This window comes from Lissotriton vulgaris, chromosome 2_1, assembly GCF_964263255.1.
Source record: "Lissotriton vulgaris chromosome 2_1, aLisVul1.2, whole genome shotgun sequence".
Classification (NCBI taxonomy): domain Eukaryota; kingdom Metazoa; phylum Chordata; class Amphibia; order Caudata; family Salamandridae; genus Lissotriton; species Lissotriton vulgaris.
Genome location: NC_141687.1, coordinates 1456870023 through 1456888914, shown reverse-complemented (window position 1 = coordinate 1456888914; position 18892 = coordinate 1456870023). Strand labels below are relative to the sequence as shown.

Genomic DNA, 18892 nt, shown 5'->3' with positions numbered 1-18892 from the left:
ATCTGCAAAATCGAACTCAGTGAAGAAAATTATCCAACAAAACCACTGTTTCAATTTTCACCTCCCTCTTTAGAACAGGTGTATCAGGCAGTTATGATCACTAAATTAGGGGCACTGGTTGACCCATGTACACCGAAAGTACTTCACCTATTCCCTGAGCTCCTAAGTGAACAATTGGTCAAGCTTATGGCCCAAATAGTGAACTCCGGTCACTTCCCTGATCTATGGAAATCCACATCACTACTACCACTTCTAAAGAAACCCAACTTAGATCCACAAGAACCAGGGAACTACAGGCCTATTGCCAGGATACCTTTCGGTGCTAAGGTTCTGGAAAGATTGTTGAACAAACAACTGGTCGAATTTCTCGCAGAGACAAATGTCCTTGACTACTCTCAGTACGGCTTCCGAGAAGGACCCGGAACTGAAACAGCCCTGCTGATGGCAGTAGAATAACTCAGGAGTGTACTGGATGCCGGAGGGAGGCCGCCTTGATCCTGATGGATCTCTTGGCGATCTTCGACACTGTCAGCCATGATACACTCCTGGGTCGACTTGCAGAGGTCGGAGTACATCCGGACGCAAGAAAATTGCTGGCATCATATCTGCAAAATAGGACCTTTACAGTCTAGCTGGGAGAAGCAAAATCCAAACCTTTCAGCTCCCCCTGAGGGGTTCCACAGGGATCATCGCTAAGCCCCACTCTTTTTAATTTGTATGTAGTGCCTTTGGCAGGAATCATCAGGACCTGTGGCTTCCTTCCAGTATCGTACGCAGACGACATCCAAATAGGGGTTTCAATCACAAACGACACCTCAGATACAGCAGATGAATTCAAAAACTGTATGCTGCAGGTCAGCCAATGGATGCAGAGAAACTGCCTGAAATTGAAAGGTGACAAAAATGATGTCATGATACTAGGAGCAAGTAATGAAGTCTGGTCTCCAGAATGGTGGCCTGCTAATCTCAGCAACTGCCCACCCCCGATCAATTAAGTGAAGAATTTGGATATGACATTGGACAACAGATTAACGTTTGATGCCCAGACTAACAAACTAATATCCACCATGTGGTACATCCTGAAAATGAACAGGAAGCTCCTGCCATACATCCCATTGACTCCAGCAAAACTGTGGTCACGAAGCTGGCTCTGTCGAGGCTAGACTATGGGAATGCCCTGTACGTCGGGATGCAAGCCCAGCACCTAGCTAAACTACAACGCCTACAGAATTCAGCAGTAAGGCTCGTACTGGGCATTCCCAGGTCTGAACCCATGTTCCAAGCTTGGTGCTTTGGATATACCAAGTGGGAGAAAACCCTGATTCGTTCTTTACGAACTTTGAAAGAGTCTCTACCTCTGCAGCCTGGCCCCCAGAACGCTGGAGCCAATGCTTAGCACCCCTACCTACTGGTGAACTACATGCCCCCAATTGCAGGAACCACCCCCCCCTATGTTGAAGTAAAAAAAAAAGTTGAGGAATCCTTTACCTGAAGACGATCAAGATGATTCAGATGAAGAAGAGGCAGTAGGCTAGTCCACCAAGCAGATTGGGGGGGGGAGGGTATTGCAGGTGGGATGGAGATTTCCAGTATTGTTGGAATACAGGGTGACCACGGGGGAACTTTGGGGATCTCTGCTGGGTTGAGATGTCCACAATGACGACTACACGGTACCTGAATTCAACAGTGAACGGGAGTAGACTCTGGTGAGGGACGTCTTGATAAGATGAATGCATGAACACAATTCTGGCATTTACGTGACTGCTTTGACATTCTTAACAGTTATTTTGATTTTCTGTTGTTCGGGGGGGGGAGGGGGGAGGGGGAGAAAACTACAAAAATCATACCGAAAACCAATGATGCTTGAAAAGACTCATGCTACTGCTGCACCTTTTCCTTATGACGGTAGTGCCGTTGTTTTTATTACAGTGAAATATCTAGTGTTTGTTCAGGACTGCCATTTGATCAAAAGTGATATAGCGGCCAGCCCGATGGGTTGTAGGCGTTCCGCTGTGTATATTGTTAGTGCAATAAAGGTTTTTGCAACAAAAAAAAAAAGTTGAGGAATGTCTGGGTTTTGACCCCAAACACTGAAGAGTGAAATTTAGAAAGGAGAAATGGAACACACAAGAAATCCCAGGGCTTTATATGAAAGAATACAAGATATGGGTAGAAGATGGTCATAAGACCTTTGAACGCATAGTGGTATTGAGCTAGGTGAAACAGCGCCACTCTGCGAAATCGCACATCAATTAGTTTAATAGATCCTAAATTCTGGACGGGGCTGTAAGGTGAGGAGAACCACCAACCTCGACCAAAATTGCGGCTGAGGCCACTAAATACACAAAGGAAATCCTCAGCACATGTCTGTAGTGTATCCAAATGATTATTTGCACATAGTATGCATAAATATTAACACAGTATTATGAGTTTTGTTTTTCTTTCTTTATTCATATAGTTTTACTTCAGCCGACATGTGTTTTGTTGTATACACTGGGAAATCGCCCGGCAACTTTCTCAAGGCTCTTCAATCTTTGGTATATTCCTTTCTTATGTGGTGATAATTCCAACCCACAATGGGTAAAATATCTGTTTTCTGCGTTAAAATTGGTTCTTCATTCAGGAAAGGTCTCTGTCTGACCAATCCTAAGGACAGCTCTATCATCAACGTAGCCCAAAACCGTGACTCGAGTGCGAGAGCGGAGACCTTTCCTGAATGAAGAACTGACACTAGCCGGCACTGGCAGCATTACTGCTGGGGACAATGTCTGTGCTGTAGCAGGCAGGGTCACAACAAGCTAAGTAGTGAATGCTGATAATCGCCATCCCTGGACCTACTAATTACAGACAGCACTAGTAGTGACATGACCCGCTGTGCTCGAGGAGCCGCCTGTTCCGCAATAAACCCAGTTATACTACACTGAATAATATATGCAAAAAAAGCATTTTTATTTGGTGAAAATTTAGTTTTTGCACTCAGTGTAGGGAAGAAAGTAAAACATGTCATCTTCCTCTTCTTTAGGAATGACAACAGAAAAACGCAGAGTTCAAAATAGCAGGGACATGTACAGGCTATTGACAGGGGTCACAGGCAGCAGCAGTGTTAGAGATGAGAGACAGCAAGAGTAAAAAGGAGAAGAAACAACAAGAGAGGAGAGAGATAAAACGGAGCAAATTAGAAGAAAAGTAGGAGAGCAAATCGGATACAAAGAGAAAGCAGCCATGATGGGAAGAAGAGAGCATTAAGAAGAGAGAAGATAGAATGAAAGGATGTGGAGAAGAGGGCAGAGGAAAAAAAGCAGACAAATGATAAAACGGAGACACAGCTAATCACTGATAGAGAGTGATAGCAAAGAGCCAAGATCGAGGGGAGAGAGAGCAGAGCAAGGATAAAAGTGAAGAGGGAAAAGGGCGGGGCAAAAATGAAAAGAGGGCAAATCAGAAATACAGGGTGTGACAAAGATGACAGAAAACAATTAGATAGATGAGAGAATAGACTCTTAGAGCAAAGACTTAGGGGACAGACATCAGATCAAGGTTAGAAGATAGAGACTGAAGCAGTGAGAGTGTTGAAAGTGGGGCTCACCGGAGGAAGAAGTGAGCGGTGGCCTCCTTGGCAAAATTTTCAGCACCTGCACTTCTTTTTTTTACTAAGTAAGTACTGAGACAGCCCCAGGGAAAGGCGCACGGGAAGAGACGGCTGTGACTCACAGACCGAGTCATGGCCTTAGGTAAGTGCTGAGGGGGCTGTGCAGGAACTTGGATGGTGGATACGAGCACAGGGTCACTTAGTGGGGATTTAGGGTGATATTAATAACCCATGTCGTCAGAGTTTGAATACTCCATACCAGGAAACATGGTACAGAAGGGGAGCTTGAGATAATTAACTAGTTCGGAATGCTTACCATCTTTTCACCTATTTTCTTTCCATTTATTTTTTCATTTATCAGTTTCATTACCTGTTGTAGGAAACTGTGGTCCCTATGGGCTCCACCTACATTTTCCTTTACTTTTAGTTGAGTTATTCTATAAACTAAACAGGTGGAAAAAAAACACCTGATACTTCGTCTGTACTCACTATGAGGTCTAAACTGCTTACGTTGGAGGTAATCTGTAGTGCACAGACAAAGCCTGATTTCTAAAGTCTTTCCATATTTATTTTTGCGTAGGGTAATACTCTGAAGCAAAGAGAGATAGAAAGAAAAAGCTGCTCCCCACCCCCGTTTTTTGTTAGGAGACGGAATTCATTGAGGCGACTCGGAGGATATATACATCTATTGATTACTCCCATCACAAGAATGTATATTATTTTATCAGGCCTGTCTGCATCAATAAACAGCCACAAAAGAATGCCACTGGTCTGGGCTTTTACATGAACCCTGTGACATCCCCCTACTGACACAAAAATCCACCTCCTTATAGGTATCAATATTGTTATTTAACAATATAAATAAGGCAGGGTATCACATTAAAATCTGCATATACCTCCTCAAATTCCCAGGTTCACTTATCACAGTTATTACAAAGAGTAGAGGAGCATAAACTGCAACTTTGAAAAGTCTACTGGTGATTGCTACACCTGTACTACAACCCATGGTTTAATCAAATCGTAATCTCCATTCTTGAGGTCCTGCAATTTAGGTGGTAACCAAATGTAATTGCAATGCATTCATTTTATGAAATCAACAAAACAATTTATACAAGGCATCAACAAGAATCAAAGTTCATTGCACTTCTCCCTCTACTGTCCGAAGAACAATAACACGTTTACTGGACTGAGAACTGTGATATTCCATGAAGCTCTGTGAATCAGGTAACTAGCCTGTTTCACAATTGCTAGCTTAATCAATGCTTCAACTCTTTGATTTTTTGGGATGGGATACATTTACAGACAATATATCAAGTTCAAATTTAAATCCTTACCATGCACACTTAAAGAGCCTGAGGCCTCGGACTTGCCAACGCTGTTCTCTATGATGCAGGTGTATGTTCCTTCATCCTCAGCACAGACATGTGTGAGCCACAAAGTGTTATCATTACGAATTTCATACCTTGATTAATAAAAAAGTGTGTTAATCTACAATTCAAAATTTTAATAGAGTAGAGAAATGAGGAGTGACTATACACACGTAAGTTGTTCTACCAAAATGTCACACCCTGAAATGTCAGTCCCCTGAGACAATGTGTAAAGAATTTTTACACACACACACACACACAGAGTAACACAGTAGAAACTCCACAAAGTACTCCACACCAGTTTAGAAAAATAACCAATATTTACCTGAGTAAAATAAGACCAAAATGACAAAACCCAACATATACAAGTCAAGATATGAATTTTCAAATCTTAAATCCAACATAGCTCTGAGAAAATGATATCTCTAGTGGGGCTATTTGGTCATGCTTGACGTCGACGAAGCCACAAAGTTAGTCTGACCTCGATGGAGCGAGGGCCAGCATCGGGAGTCAGACGTAACCTGGGACAGTTCCTTTTAGGCACCTGACGCATGGGAGCAGAGGTGTCGAGAAGGCAGATGCAGCGTCAGTTCCTTACTACTATGACTTACTCAATGATACTACATTGCCCGCTGGAAGTTAGGCATCACTGCAGCAAGTGAGATGGCAGAGTTGGGGTATCGCTCACGAACAGTGATGTTGCGAGGTGCAGGGGAGGTGATGCGGTGGTTACTGGGATGACCCTCAGCTCCTTACTGTTGGGTGGTGTCGATGATGTGATGCAAGTCAATCCATAAGTCTTTGATTCCATGACGTCCATGTCAAACGACTGGGTCATAGCTGCGGCACCGGAGTCGGAGTGCCGCATCATGGACGTGGGTGGTTGGTGCTCTTGACTTCCACAGCGGTGGCTCTTCGGAGGCACTGCAGCAGCGTCGGAGTCTGCATTGTAAGCTGTGGTCGTTCCGTTGAGCGGGGACCACTGCTTCAGTGCAGGCAGCAGCACGGCATCAGAGTTGCAGACAGGTGCCAGTTCCGAAGTTGCTCGACGTCGGGTTCTCTTGCAGTGCTAGATATCACTTCCAAGGCCCAGGAACTGGAATTGGTACCACTTGGCAAGTAGGACTCTCAGCAGAAGAGCCCAGGTGCTAGCAGGTCAAGTGTTTATTGGCCCTGAGACTTCCAGCAGGAGGTAAACTGAACTCAAGCCCTTAGAGAGACTTAGATAGAAGGATGCTGAAAGCAAAGTCCAGTCCTTTCACTCCTATGAAAAACACAGAAATCTGCAGGCCAGCACACCAAAGAAAACAGCAAAGTGGCAGTCCCTCCTGACAGCAACACAGCTTTTCTTCCTGGTAGAATGTCCTCAATCTAGAAGTGTTCTGAATATGTAGTGTCAGAGGTCCAGTACTTCTACCCATTTCATCCTTTGAAGTAGGCAAACTTCAAAGGAATGTATTTTCATTGCACACGGCCTTGCTCTTTCCTGCCCTGACTTCAGACACACTACAGGGGGTTGAGAATTCTTTGTGTCGGGAAAGGCACAGCCCTATTCAGGTGAAAGTGCCAGCTCTTCTCACCACTCTAGCTCAGGAAGGCTAATCAGCCAGGTGAAGGGCCATCAGGATATGCAGGGCATAACCTCTGCTCCCTTTGTGTGTGACTGTGTAAAGTGAATTCACAAAGCCCCACAGTCATCCAACCCAGATGTGTATTTTAGGGATAGGCAGAGGCACTGAATGGTTTAGTAAGTAAAAGCCAACTTTCTAAAAGTGGCCTTTTCAGACCAGCAGTTTAAAAAACAACTTCCTTTATTGATATCAAATGCTTGTTTATCCGCCACTGTACCTTTATAATCGAGATCCGGTACCCACATTCTTGTCCCAAATAGGACCTCGTAAGGCGTGACATCCCCTAGAGAACTTCTTGGCACATTATTGAGGGCTTGCTGTACCCTATATACGTGATTGACTCAACTACCACCCAAACCTTATATTCTTGCTGTTAAAGATTGCTTTAAGTCTTGGTTTTTGCCTCCACAACAATCTAATATAATTAATTTGTTCAAACATAACACAGCCTTTAACCAGACATTACACCAAAGCAAGAGAGGGTGCAACCAAATGTAATCTACGATGTACGGCATATCCAACTCCTAATGAACAATTTCAATGGGAATTGATTGTCCCAAACCCAAAAGCCCTCTGAGAAACGAATTCTCTGCAATCCCCGGAGAATCAATATTGATATAACCCACATTTTTCTGCCAAAAGTTGATATCAGAATACACTTGGCCCTATAGAAATTCAATATGATTTTTAGTGGCTTTTAACCTGGTAAGGAAGAAAATTCATTCACTTCAGCACGGGTTCTTATCAAATTGCCAGTGTTCTTTTTAAGTTAAGGTTGACAATTAAGTTTTGAATCAATTAAAATACCTAAGTAAGTAAAATTGTCATCCTTAGACAATGATTGGCCTGCATTGTAAAAATTAAGATTTTCATATTTTGTGGTCAGAAAATCATTACATGAAACTTATTAAAATTAGTGTGAAAATCCAAAGTATTTGTGAAGTCAACAAACAAATCTAAAAGCTACTGTAGGGTTCTAGCAGAGCAAGAAATTAAAACAGCATCATCCGAACATAAGAGAGCCGGGAGCAGTCTGCCCCTAACTTTTGAAACATCTATGCCCTGTACGGAGTGCTTTTTCAAAGAGATTAGCATACATAATGAACGGAAGGAGGGGAAAATTACAGCCCTTCCCGACCCCCTTCCCGAGTGCATAGTCCTTAGTACTTTCGCCAATGCCACCATAGCACACAGAAGCTGCCAAACCGCAATGGAGGTCCTTGAGGAAATTAACCAGACACCCATCCACCCCCATGGATCTCAGCTCTGACCAGAGTTTCTCTCTGTCAACCAAATTAAACGCAGAGCTGATATCCATGCAGGCGATATGATGAAAACCCTTGTTTACCCTAACATATTTACAGATCATCAGGGATCCTTTTGGATCCTGGAGCCTGACCTGTTGGTAAGGATACAATTGGGGCATGGCCTAGCTGGCAACCGTGATGGTTGCGTAGGCTGGTAGCTCAGCTGTGGCCCTTCCTTCCAGCGGCCTCTGTGGCATTGACGACTGTGCTCTCGCTGCGAAAATATCCCCTGGAGGCGAGTGAGGCGGGGTTGTTGCTGCGGCGGTAGATTCGGATCGCTTGCTGTCAGAGGAGTGGAGCAGCGCTGTGTAGGGAGTGATGCCGCATGGACGGGCCTGCCTTTCAGCTGAAGCCGGGGACTTGCGTGCTGCTGCAGGCCCGGCCTCATCGTGAGCGGTGACGCATCAAGGGAGACGCCGGCGGCTAGGGCGGTAAGCGGCTGCGGGGGGGTCAGCTGCTCCCTACTCATCAAGGCTGTGGTTTGGAGGCCGGAGAGTCGACGTCCCGATGCCAGTGGGAGCCTGACCCCACGGATGTGCCTGTGGTGTCCCCGCCCCTGAATTGAATGCCTGGCTCCTGCCCGCGTGTTATCCTGTGTGCCATGTGAGTCCCTCCTGGGCCTCCACTGAGGCCCCCATCAACACCCTTCTCCTCTGCTGATGGGAGCCAGTATTGCTTGTTCCTTGCCCTGTCTTTGGGCCTGCGTGGCTGCCCTGTGCCCACATTTCTGGCACTGCGTCGTCGTGTCCTGTGGCGCTTGTGACTGTCTGGGGGTGTTACCTACATGTGCCATACTATCTGGACCTTTATCCCTCCCGCTGGTTGCGGCGACTAGTGGCTACCTGAGGTGACTGGTTCGCTGCACTGCTTCTGACCGCCGCCACTCACACTGCATGGCCAGCACCGATGGTATGGGTCGTAAGGACCCCTGCCAGGGCACACTTCCTTTCAAATCCACGGGCCTGGCACACACATGGTGCAGCAATCTACCATGGCGGAGGGTGGCGAGGTTCCTGCGACAACAGCAGCAGAGGAGGAGGGCCTTCTGGCTGAGCTGCGGGCAGGTTTTAAGGCCATGGACACCAGATTCGATGCCCTTGACCAGCGTCTCGATGTGATGGGGGCCCGGTTGGACAAGCACGAGGGGCGTCTGACAGTGGCTGAAAGCAGAATCTCAGACCTGGAGGATGGTGTGGCCCAAACGGCCAAAAGGTATGAGAGGATGGAGAGGCTCCTTAAAACAGTAGCCACAAAGAATGAGGATTTGGAGGCCCGAGGGCCCAGAAATAATATCCGCATTACGGGAGTGGCCGAGTCGACCAACACTGGCAGGTTGGATCTTTTTGTTGAAAAGCTCCTCACGGACCTCTTTGGCAGGGACTCATTTACTGACACTTTTGTTGTGGAGCGGGCACACCGCATCCAGGGGCCTGACCGAACCCGGGGTGTCCTCAGCGCCCGATTATAGCATGCCTTTTGAATTTCAGGTTTAGAGATGCTGTTCTGCGGTTGACAAGAGATAAGGAGCAACTGAATTGGCAGGGCTCCAACATCTCCCTCTTTCCGGATTTTCACGGCGATGGTGCAGGAGGCGCGTAGGAAATTTGCGGGGGTTAAGGCTGCACTACGGAAACTTGCGATATGGAATGCTGTACCCGGCGCGTCTGAGGGTGGATGTGGATGGACGGACCCGGGTTTTCGACACCCTCCATGAAGCTCAGGAGTTTTGTCATCAATACTCCAATGCCGCGAAGAAGAACTCTGGGGCATCTCCGTTGCACGCTCAGGGCATTCCTGACTCAGGAGCGAGTGCAGAACTGTTTGGTACCGACTAGTTGCATGAGTTGTGCTCCATTGATGTGATTGTAGACACTGCTCACCACATTATAGTTTTTTCCTTGTTTCAGTTCCTCACATTGGCGCCCTGATGGCACCACAGGCTTGCTGCCACAGAGGTGTGAAGATGTGGTTTTGTTATGACTGGCCCCCACAAACCCCAGCCCACCCGCCGGACGTACGACGCCGCCACCCTCAACGCACTCAACACCGGCCGAGTCCCAGGCTGCTACCGGGCCACCCCAAGACGCACCCACGGACCCTTGTGCTGCAACTCCTGCAAGTTCACCTGCATCCGGGCCTGCACGACTCCAGCAGTGCCCAAGACCTCGACGAGCAACAGCAGCAGCCACCTGAAATGCATCCTGCTCAACACCCGCTCCGTCCACAGGCACGCCATCGAGATCTGGAACCTGCTCGACACCACAGCCCCATACGTCGCCTTCTTCACGGAAACCTGGATGAACGCCTCCTCCGCGCCCGACATCGCCATCGCCATCCCAGACGGCTACAAGATCATCCGAAGGGACCGCATCAACCACACCGGAGGAGGCATCGCCATCGTCCACAGGAACACCATCCACATCACGACCAACACCGATGACACCCTCACAACCGCCGAGCACCTGTACTTCCAAGTCCACATCAACCCCAAGACCACCCTCAGAGGCACCCTCATCTACAGACCCCCTGGACAACGCGCACAGTTCAGCGAAGACATCGCCGACTTCATCAGCCCACACGCCCTCTGCTCCGCTGACTACATCCTCCTAGGGGACCTCAACTTCCACCTGGAGAACAACAACGACCGCAACACCACCACCCTGCTGGACAACCTCATCAACCTGGGACTCAAGCAACTGGTGACCACTCCCACCCACTACGCCGGACACACACTCGACCCCGTCTTCTCATCCAGCAAGGACATCGCCTTCAGCCACGCCACCGGACTCCACTGGACGGACCACAGCTGCGTCCACTTCAGCTTCACAAGGACCACGATCCACCACCACCAGCAACAGGCTGCACGCAGGAACTGGAACAAGATCACAGCCGACCAGCTCGCATCCTCCCTGAGCATGAACCCTCCCACCAGCACAACGAACCCTAGCCAAGCGGCCACCAACCTCACGAAGTGGATCAGCGACTGCGCAGACGAGCTTGCCCCCCCGAGGACCCCGCCCAGCAGACCCGGCAGCAAGAAAGCCCCATGGTTCACCAGCGAACTCAAGAGCTCCAAGAAGAACTGCCGAGCCCTCGAGAGAACCTGGCGCAGAGACCCAACACCGGACAACATGACTGCCCTCAAGCTCGCCACCCGGAAACACCACCAACTCATCCGCGCCACCAAGAAAACTGCATTCAAGGAACGACTGGACAACAACGCACACAACAGCAAAGAACTCTTCAACATCGTCAAAGAGCTCTCCAACCCCAACGCCGGAAACAACGACATCACCCCTTCGCAAGACCTCTGCAACTCCCTCACCTCCTACTTCCACAACAAGATCGCGGACATACACAACAGCTTCAGCACTCAACCGACGAACACCACGACCGAACCACCGCCCCCCACCACCACCCTCCGCGCCTGGACTCCGATCAGCACCGAAGACACCGTCCGCACGATGAACTCCATCCACTCCGGATCTCCGACCGACCCCTGCCCTCACCACGTCTTCAACAAGGCCGACGCTATCATCGCACCCCACCTGCGGGACATCATCAACACCTCCTTCGGCACCGCTACCTTCCCGGAGAGCTGGAAGCACACCGAACTCAGCGCTCTACTCAAGAAGCCATTGGCTGACCCCACCGACCTCAAGAACTACCGCCACATCTCGCTGCTCCCGTTTCCTACAAAAGTCATTGAGAAGACCGTCAACAAGCAGCTGGCCGCCTTCCTCGAGACGAATGGATCCCTCGACCCCTCGCAGTCTGGCTTCCGGGCCAACCACAGCACCGAGACCGCCCTGATCGCAGTCACCGATGACATCCGAGCACTGCTTGACAACGGAGAAACAGCGGCCCTCATCCTCCTCGACCTCTCCGCGGCCTTCGACACTGTCTGCCATCATACCCTAGTACAACGCCTCAGCAACGTCAGAGTCCAGGAGAAGGCACTGGAGTGGATCATCTCCTTCCTCGCCGGAAGAACACAGAGAGTCCGCCTCCCCCCGTTCAGATCTGAAGCCACCGAAGTCATCTGCGGCGTCCCTCAAGGCTCCTCACTCAGTCCAACCCTCTTCAACATCTACATGAGCCCCCTCGCAGACATCGCACGCCAGCACAACCTCAACATCATCTCCTACGCCGACGACACCCAGCTGATCCTCTCCCTTACCAACGACCCCGCCACCGCCAGAGCCAACCTTCACGAGGGGATGGAAGAGGTAGCCGAATGGATGAAGAACAGCCGCCTGAAACTGAACTCAGATAAGACGGAAGTCCTCATCCTGGGATCCTCACCCGCCGCTTGGGACGACTCCTGGTGGCCCCCCGCCCTAGGCAGCGCACCCAAACCAACAGACCATGCACGCAACCTGGGCTTCATCCTGGACTCCTCCCTCTCCATGACCAGACAAGTCAACGCCGTCTCCTCGTCGTGCTTCAACATCCTGTGCATGCTACTTAAGATCTTCCGGTGGATCCCCACCGAGACCAGGAAGACAGTCACCCAGGCCCTCGTCACCAGCCGTCTGGACTATGGCAACACCCTCTACGCCGGAACCACCGCCAAACTCCAGAAGAGACTCCAGCGGATCCAGAACGCCTCAGCACGACTCATCCTGGACATCCCCCGTCGCAGCCACATCTCCGGACACCTGAGAGATCTGCATTGGCTCCCGATCAACAAGAGAATTACCTTCTGTCTCCTCACCCACGCACACAAAGCCCTACACAGCCAAGGCCCAGGATACCTCAACAGCCGCCTCAACTTCTATGCTCCCAAACGTCAGCTTTGTTCGACCAGCCACGCCCTCGCCGCCGTCCCCCGCATCCGTAGAGCCACCACAGGGGGACGGTCCTTCTCCTACCTCGCCGCCAAGACATGGAACTCCCTCCCCACCCACCTCCGCCTGACCCAGGACCACCTCGCCTTCAGGAAGCAACTCAAGGCCTGGTTGTTCGAGCAGTAGCAGATCCCCCCCCCCAGCGCCTTGAGACCCTTTGGGTAAGTAGTGCGCTATATAAATTCGATGATTGATTGATTGATTGGAGCTATGGCGGGGTGTTGCCACCTCCCTTGTGCGGATGCACATTTGTTTGTTCTCTTGGGGGCTCATTGTTTGGGTTTCCAGTTTGAAGTCATGTTTGGGGTTGTGATGTGGGACGGGGTTTTTCCCCCCACGCTTGGTCGGGCGGATGGGTAGGGGTTGGGACAGTTGGTCGAATTTGTGACCTACATGTGGTGTTATGTGCGCTCTGTGGTCTAGTATATCTATTGTGCGAATAGGAATGACAATTATTTTCTTTGCATCTGATTATGGCTAGTAAAGTTTTGGCAGAGGCAGATGTGTCTCTGATATCTTGGAATGTTCGAGGTCTTTATAATGCTTGCAAATGTAAAGTGGTGACAAATTATTTACAACGCCGCCTGGTCGATATCGCCTTCCTACAGGAAACCCACCTATCTAAGACTGCCACCCCATTAGTTGCTGCTGCCTGGGGACCCCATAGATATTTTGCGGGTTATAGCTCCTATGCCCGAGGAGTGGCTGTGCTTATTCACAAGAGACTGCCCTTTCATGAGGAGGAGGTACACAGGGATGAGGAAGGGAGATATGTGTTGGTTAAGGGCTGCATGCTGAAACACTCTGTACTTTTTGTCAACGTGTATGCCCTAAACGTAGAGGACCCTGAGTTTTTTAACGATGTTTATTCACATATTCTTCACATGGTGGCCGATTTTGTCTGTTTGGGTGGTGATTTTAACCTGACAGTTAACCCTGGGGTGGTGATTTTAACCTGACAGTTAACCCTGAGCTGGACAGTGTTTCACGCACCGCAGCCACTAAACCACATGCGCGGCGCGCCCTGTGGGGTGTGCTCGAACAATTGGATCTGGTGGACGCCTGGTGCCACCACTCGGGCAACGACTTGGGATATACTCACTACTCTGCACCCCATAACACTTGGACACGTCTTGATTACTGGTGCCTCTCAGCGGCCGCGTTGCTATGGCTCAAGGATGTTAAGCATTTACAGCGTACATTGTCCTAACATTTCCCGGTGCTGGTACAGTTGTGTGTTCCTAGGGCTTTGGGGGGTGGAGCTCACCTGGCAGTTTGCAACTGAGTTGGGAGAAGCTATCGTGGAATATTTCCAACTGAACGTGGGTACAGTTGATTCTAATGCCACCCGCTGGGAGGCGTTTAAGGCATACGCTCGGGCTATCTGTATTTCCAAACATGCCGGCGTGCTCCGGGCACTTCGCCTCACGCTTGCACAGGTAGAGACCAAGGTCTGGGACCTCGACGGTAGCTCATATGAAGCGGACTCCTCTGTCATGCTTAAGCGAGCTTCTCTGCTAGCCGAGTTCAATGAAGCCGTGGATAGAGAAGCCAACTTTCTGGGTAAATACACCTTAGCTCGAAGGTACGGGGAGGGAGAACAGCCCGGCAAGACACTGGCATGGCTGCTGCAATACACTCATAAACCCACATACATAGCGACGTTGTCTGGGGACTCCGGGGAGCGGATAACTGGGAATGTGGGGGTGTGGCGCAAGGTACTGAAATATTACATGGAACTATACACCTCTAGGACCAATTCAACCCCGGAGGTTTGCCAGGAGTGATGGAGCAAGGATTTGCACGTGAAGCGCCTTGCCCCGTGCAAGAACCTCGCCAAAATGTATAATATTACTAAAATCATTGTTGTCGTTTATTACACGTTTTTTCCCAAACACGCGGGTGTCCCCGGATGCTTGCCTGTATGTCTTTTTCATATTAACGAAGCTTGCACTAAGAGAAACGGCTGCTTTGCTGAAATTCAGTTTGCGCATGCGTCGGTCATACCCATGTGATGTGACGCACTCGCATTCTGGAGGGAGTTCTGTGCACATGCGCACTATTATTAAAATGGCCGCTTGACTCTCACCACGCTCTCTGCTATTGCTGCTGCTTTTGCCTATCTATCTTTTCGCACTAAAACCTTAATGCTAGAGTTATTATAAAGTAAGGGTTGGATAAGATTTTTTCATGGTATACAGTGTGATCATTCTGGATGTGATATTAATTTGTTTTCGCTTACTTTTCATGTACCGCGGCTTTTGGGGCTGGGAGCTCTTAAGATACACCATATTTGAAGCGCCTCTGGATTTTGCCATGTGACCTGGGAGAAACTCGACTGCGCAGAAGCTGAACCAAGCCAGCTGGCTCCTGAAGCAAAATGCGCCTGAGAACCCAGCACACAATATGGACAATCACCTTGAGTTTTACAGACTTTGTTGCAACCGTCTTATGCGCTCATATTTTCTGTTGTACTCTATGGATGGGAACGTGAACCCGGGGGGCGGGTATGCAAACCTGAATATTAATCTGGGAAAGCTGAATTTTAGGAGGTGGTAATGATCGCACCACCTCTCCTGACCAATCAAAATATGGGAAACTGTCACTTGCAACATTAGTGGGTGGTCTGAGGGACCCCAAAATGGTATAACTACTCTAGTTTGGCTTATGAAAATTGTCCGACTTGTCCGAGTAGCAGACCTGTCACTGACCCTACGATCTCAATAGGTGTTCAATCTGAAAGTGCTGCGGAGCACTTTGTCCATACTTTCCACAAGCTCCTAAGGGGTGGAAATTCCTAAGTGCTGGCGAAGCACTTTGCTGGGAGATTCGAAAATCCAATCGGGGTTTCTGGCGGATTACTTGCAGAAAGGGGTAACGCAGGCGTTGCTGTCCGGAGCTGTGGGTGTTGGTCGTTTCCCTGGGAGGCCCAGTCCTTTGACCCGAACCTGAGGGGTATCCTGTCCTGATCTGTCCGTGGGTTGTACCTGTTCGCATTCTGGTGTGCCTTTTCTGAGGGTCCTTGTCCCCGTCTTCCCAACTGACCCGTGGCCAGGGTTGGTCTCAAATCTGAATTAGGTAAATATTGCTTGTGGGTTTGCGTATTCTCTGTATCTTGTTTTCTCTCTCTCTCTCTTACGTATAATCTATTAAAGCATTCTACCTGTGATATTGCTCTATTGCCGTTGAAACATCCAGTATATGCGTCTGATTTAGTTGGGTTCCTTCTCTCCCCCCCTCCTTTAGGAGCTCATTGGCTTTGTCATAAATAATAGCATGTTCCCATTTTTCCCTTTCCTTTAGTGGTTTGCAGTGAATTTAGTAAGAATAGTCTTAAGTGATAAGGATAAGTACATGTTTTAGGTCCCTCCACAACTCTTGTCTTAGTATAAAATTGCAGTGATTAGTTCTATGCCCAACCCCACCTCTAGTTTTCCCATATATCTTAATGGTCGTGATTTTCTTCGTGCAAAGTTACCTATTGGTGTTGATATTAATGTTTGACATAGTGTTCTGCATATCGCTTATTGTCTTGGCATCTTCTTTTTGAATTTTTACATAAAGTGTTAAACTTCATCAGGTGTCTGTGGTCATTTTACAGAAAAGTGGATAAAATATATGGACGCAAAGAAATGTTTTAAGGTCCTGTCTACTATTTTCCCTTTTAGCTCTAGGTCCATCGTAAGTTTGTGCCTGCGGTAAGTCAGGTGCATGGTAAGCAGAGGTAATCCTGAAACCATTGATTACTCATAGTAGCGTGCTAGGATCTCACCCGGTTCACGAGAATCACTGATTGAAATCTAATGCACGCCGGGGCCCAGTGCGTGTAAGAAATTGGTGACCCGGGTGAACTGCGCGCTCTATCAGTAATTTTCTGGCAGCCAGAGGATGGTTTGGACTAGTTAGATTAGGTAGACAGGGAAAGTTAAGAAACAAACTGTGAAGAAAAAAATAATGTGCTGCTGATTTATTATATTGTTTGAAATTTTTTTTTTTTTTGAAATGTTTTAAAATTTTATATGTAAATGTATATGATTTTTCCATTGCTGCTATAAATGTTGAATTAACCCAGAATTGTTTGTGGATGTTCAGTGTAGTCCGAATCCCCGGGGAAGTATTTTAGCTAACGGTGAGCAGAATCCGGTTAGCTGTTGAAGTCACTAGGGTCTGAACCATTAGTGCAGGGTTAAATGAATAACTGGAAGCACTAATTAGGATCTTTTGTTATATCTGAATAATTGATAGCTACGAGTCCGGTATAAAACTTTCATTGCGATATCACCTAGTAAGGGTCGCATACGGAAGGAGTAGTAGGGTCTCCGAGGCTTGTCTGGTAAGTAAAATAGTTCGCTGGTGAAATCCCGGCTCAGTACATATCCCTGATGACAGTGGATGAGTCGGAAGAATAACGGGTTCTATATTACTCGAGTGTGAGGTTAGGCAAAGAAGTCTACCCAGAGTGAATGAGAAGTAGACAGAAGTGGTTTACTTGCAGTAAAAGGAAGTTTTTCTATCTTTTTAGAACACTCAGACATAGTGGCAGACGTTGTGTGTTGGTAACTAAGTTCTACAATTGCACTTTAGGAAAAGTTAAAAGTTTCTGTTACCTTGTAAAGGAGGGAGTCAGTCGGAGAGCTGCTCTGACGTCACTCCGTGCCGCGCTGGTATTGGTCAAGACAGCGGGCGTGTAGTGAAGCTGAATTTGTGAAGGAGGGGTGAGTGCCGCAGAGTGAGACTCTGTCTCGCGAAAAGGCCGCGCACCCATTGGCTAAGAATTTTTGTATTCTCTGACCTGATTGGGTAGTGCGAAATAGAAGTCGCGCTAGCATTGGAAGCACAAAGGTAAACAAAATTGATCAAGCCGAATTCAAAGAGAGTCCCGAAGATTATATGTGGTATCCAGATTTTATACCGAATCCGAAATACCTAGGATTTTATAAGGATCAGCTTATGCGAGGTAGACCACACATGATGTACGGAATAAAGAGGAAATTGTCCTTTTCTGACAAAATAAAGAATTTTTTCAAAGCTGACAAGCCCATTAGAACGAGGGAAGGTGTGCTCATTCCCCCGCCGAATACTCCTGCTTCTTTCATGATGTTTGAGAAAGGGTATCACACTTGTGTTTGGTTGGAAAATTGGGCAAAATATACTGCAGATGACGGAGTTCTAGCATTCCCTGTTGAAGGTACTTTTAATGGTCGGATCCTGTTTAACTTAAGGACCCGCATGAATGAATTGCACCCTAGACCTAGGTTGACCCAGTACGAAGCTCTGGAGGAATGGGAGATTGAGGCTGCAGAGCGAGATAAACCCAGGATGGATAAGGGGATAAGTAAATGGTATCCTAAGCTTCCAACGCCAACTAAAGAGCAGAAAATGAAACAGTGGAGGCAGTCTATGATAACTGAAGGGCTGTTCCCAATGATGGGGGTGGTTGAGGAAAAGAAAGGAAAATGCAAAGAAAAGACCCATCACCTAGCTCCTATGGGGGACTTGGATGATGACCATTTGGAAGATTTGCTAATGAAAAATCCACCTCCCTATGATGCAGACTCAGAACCTGTGCCCTCTCGAAATCCCTTTGCAAAATATCCCAGATGTAGGAGAGATAGTGATACAGATGGAACCGGGACAGACAGTAAAACCAGTGGAAGGGACGGGTTTTGCAGACCCAAACCAACAGTCCCGAATTATCAGCCATTCGGAGAAGATCCTCCGCGACTGGTCACTCCGACCGCTCCGAATATTTATCCGTCCTTAGTACCCCAGGTATTGCATGACAAGTCTACTGGAAAGGTATTAGGAGAAAAAGAGAGAGAGGTCCTGACTAAACAGCGAGATGAGTTAATTCGAACCATTACCCAAATGCAGCCCCATCCCGATTCCTTGACTATTCCAGTAACTATTGGTCCAGCTATCCCACTGTATAGAAAAGACATGACCAGTCCCCAGCCTCCTGGTCTCCCCTCGATGCTGCCCACTTCTAGCATCCCGACCATGAAGAAGGAAATATTCATAGATGAGGATCAAGAGAGTGAATGTGAATCTGGAAGTTTGATGGATCTGCCCATAAGGGAATCAAGGGCCAGTGTAATAGGGACAAGAAGTCAGCCCAGACCAAAGGAGGTGGGAATTGAAAGTGCAA

General features: G+C 48.2%; 1 protein-coding gene across 1 annotated transcript in view; it reads right to left on the bottom strand.

Annotated features, from left to right (window-relative positions):
* Nucleotides 1-18892, bottom strand: part of LOC147732751 (roundabout homolog 2-like) — a 1033034-nt gene that overhangs the window by 676085 nt on the left and 338057 nt on the right. The window contains exon 6 of the mRNA XM_086957318.1: nt 4924-5051. Within this exon, the coding sequence (XP_086813444.1) occupies nt 4924-5051 (128 nt within the window). The remainder of the gene's footprint in view (nt 1-4923; nt 5052-18892) is intronic.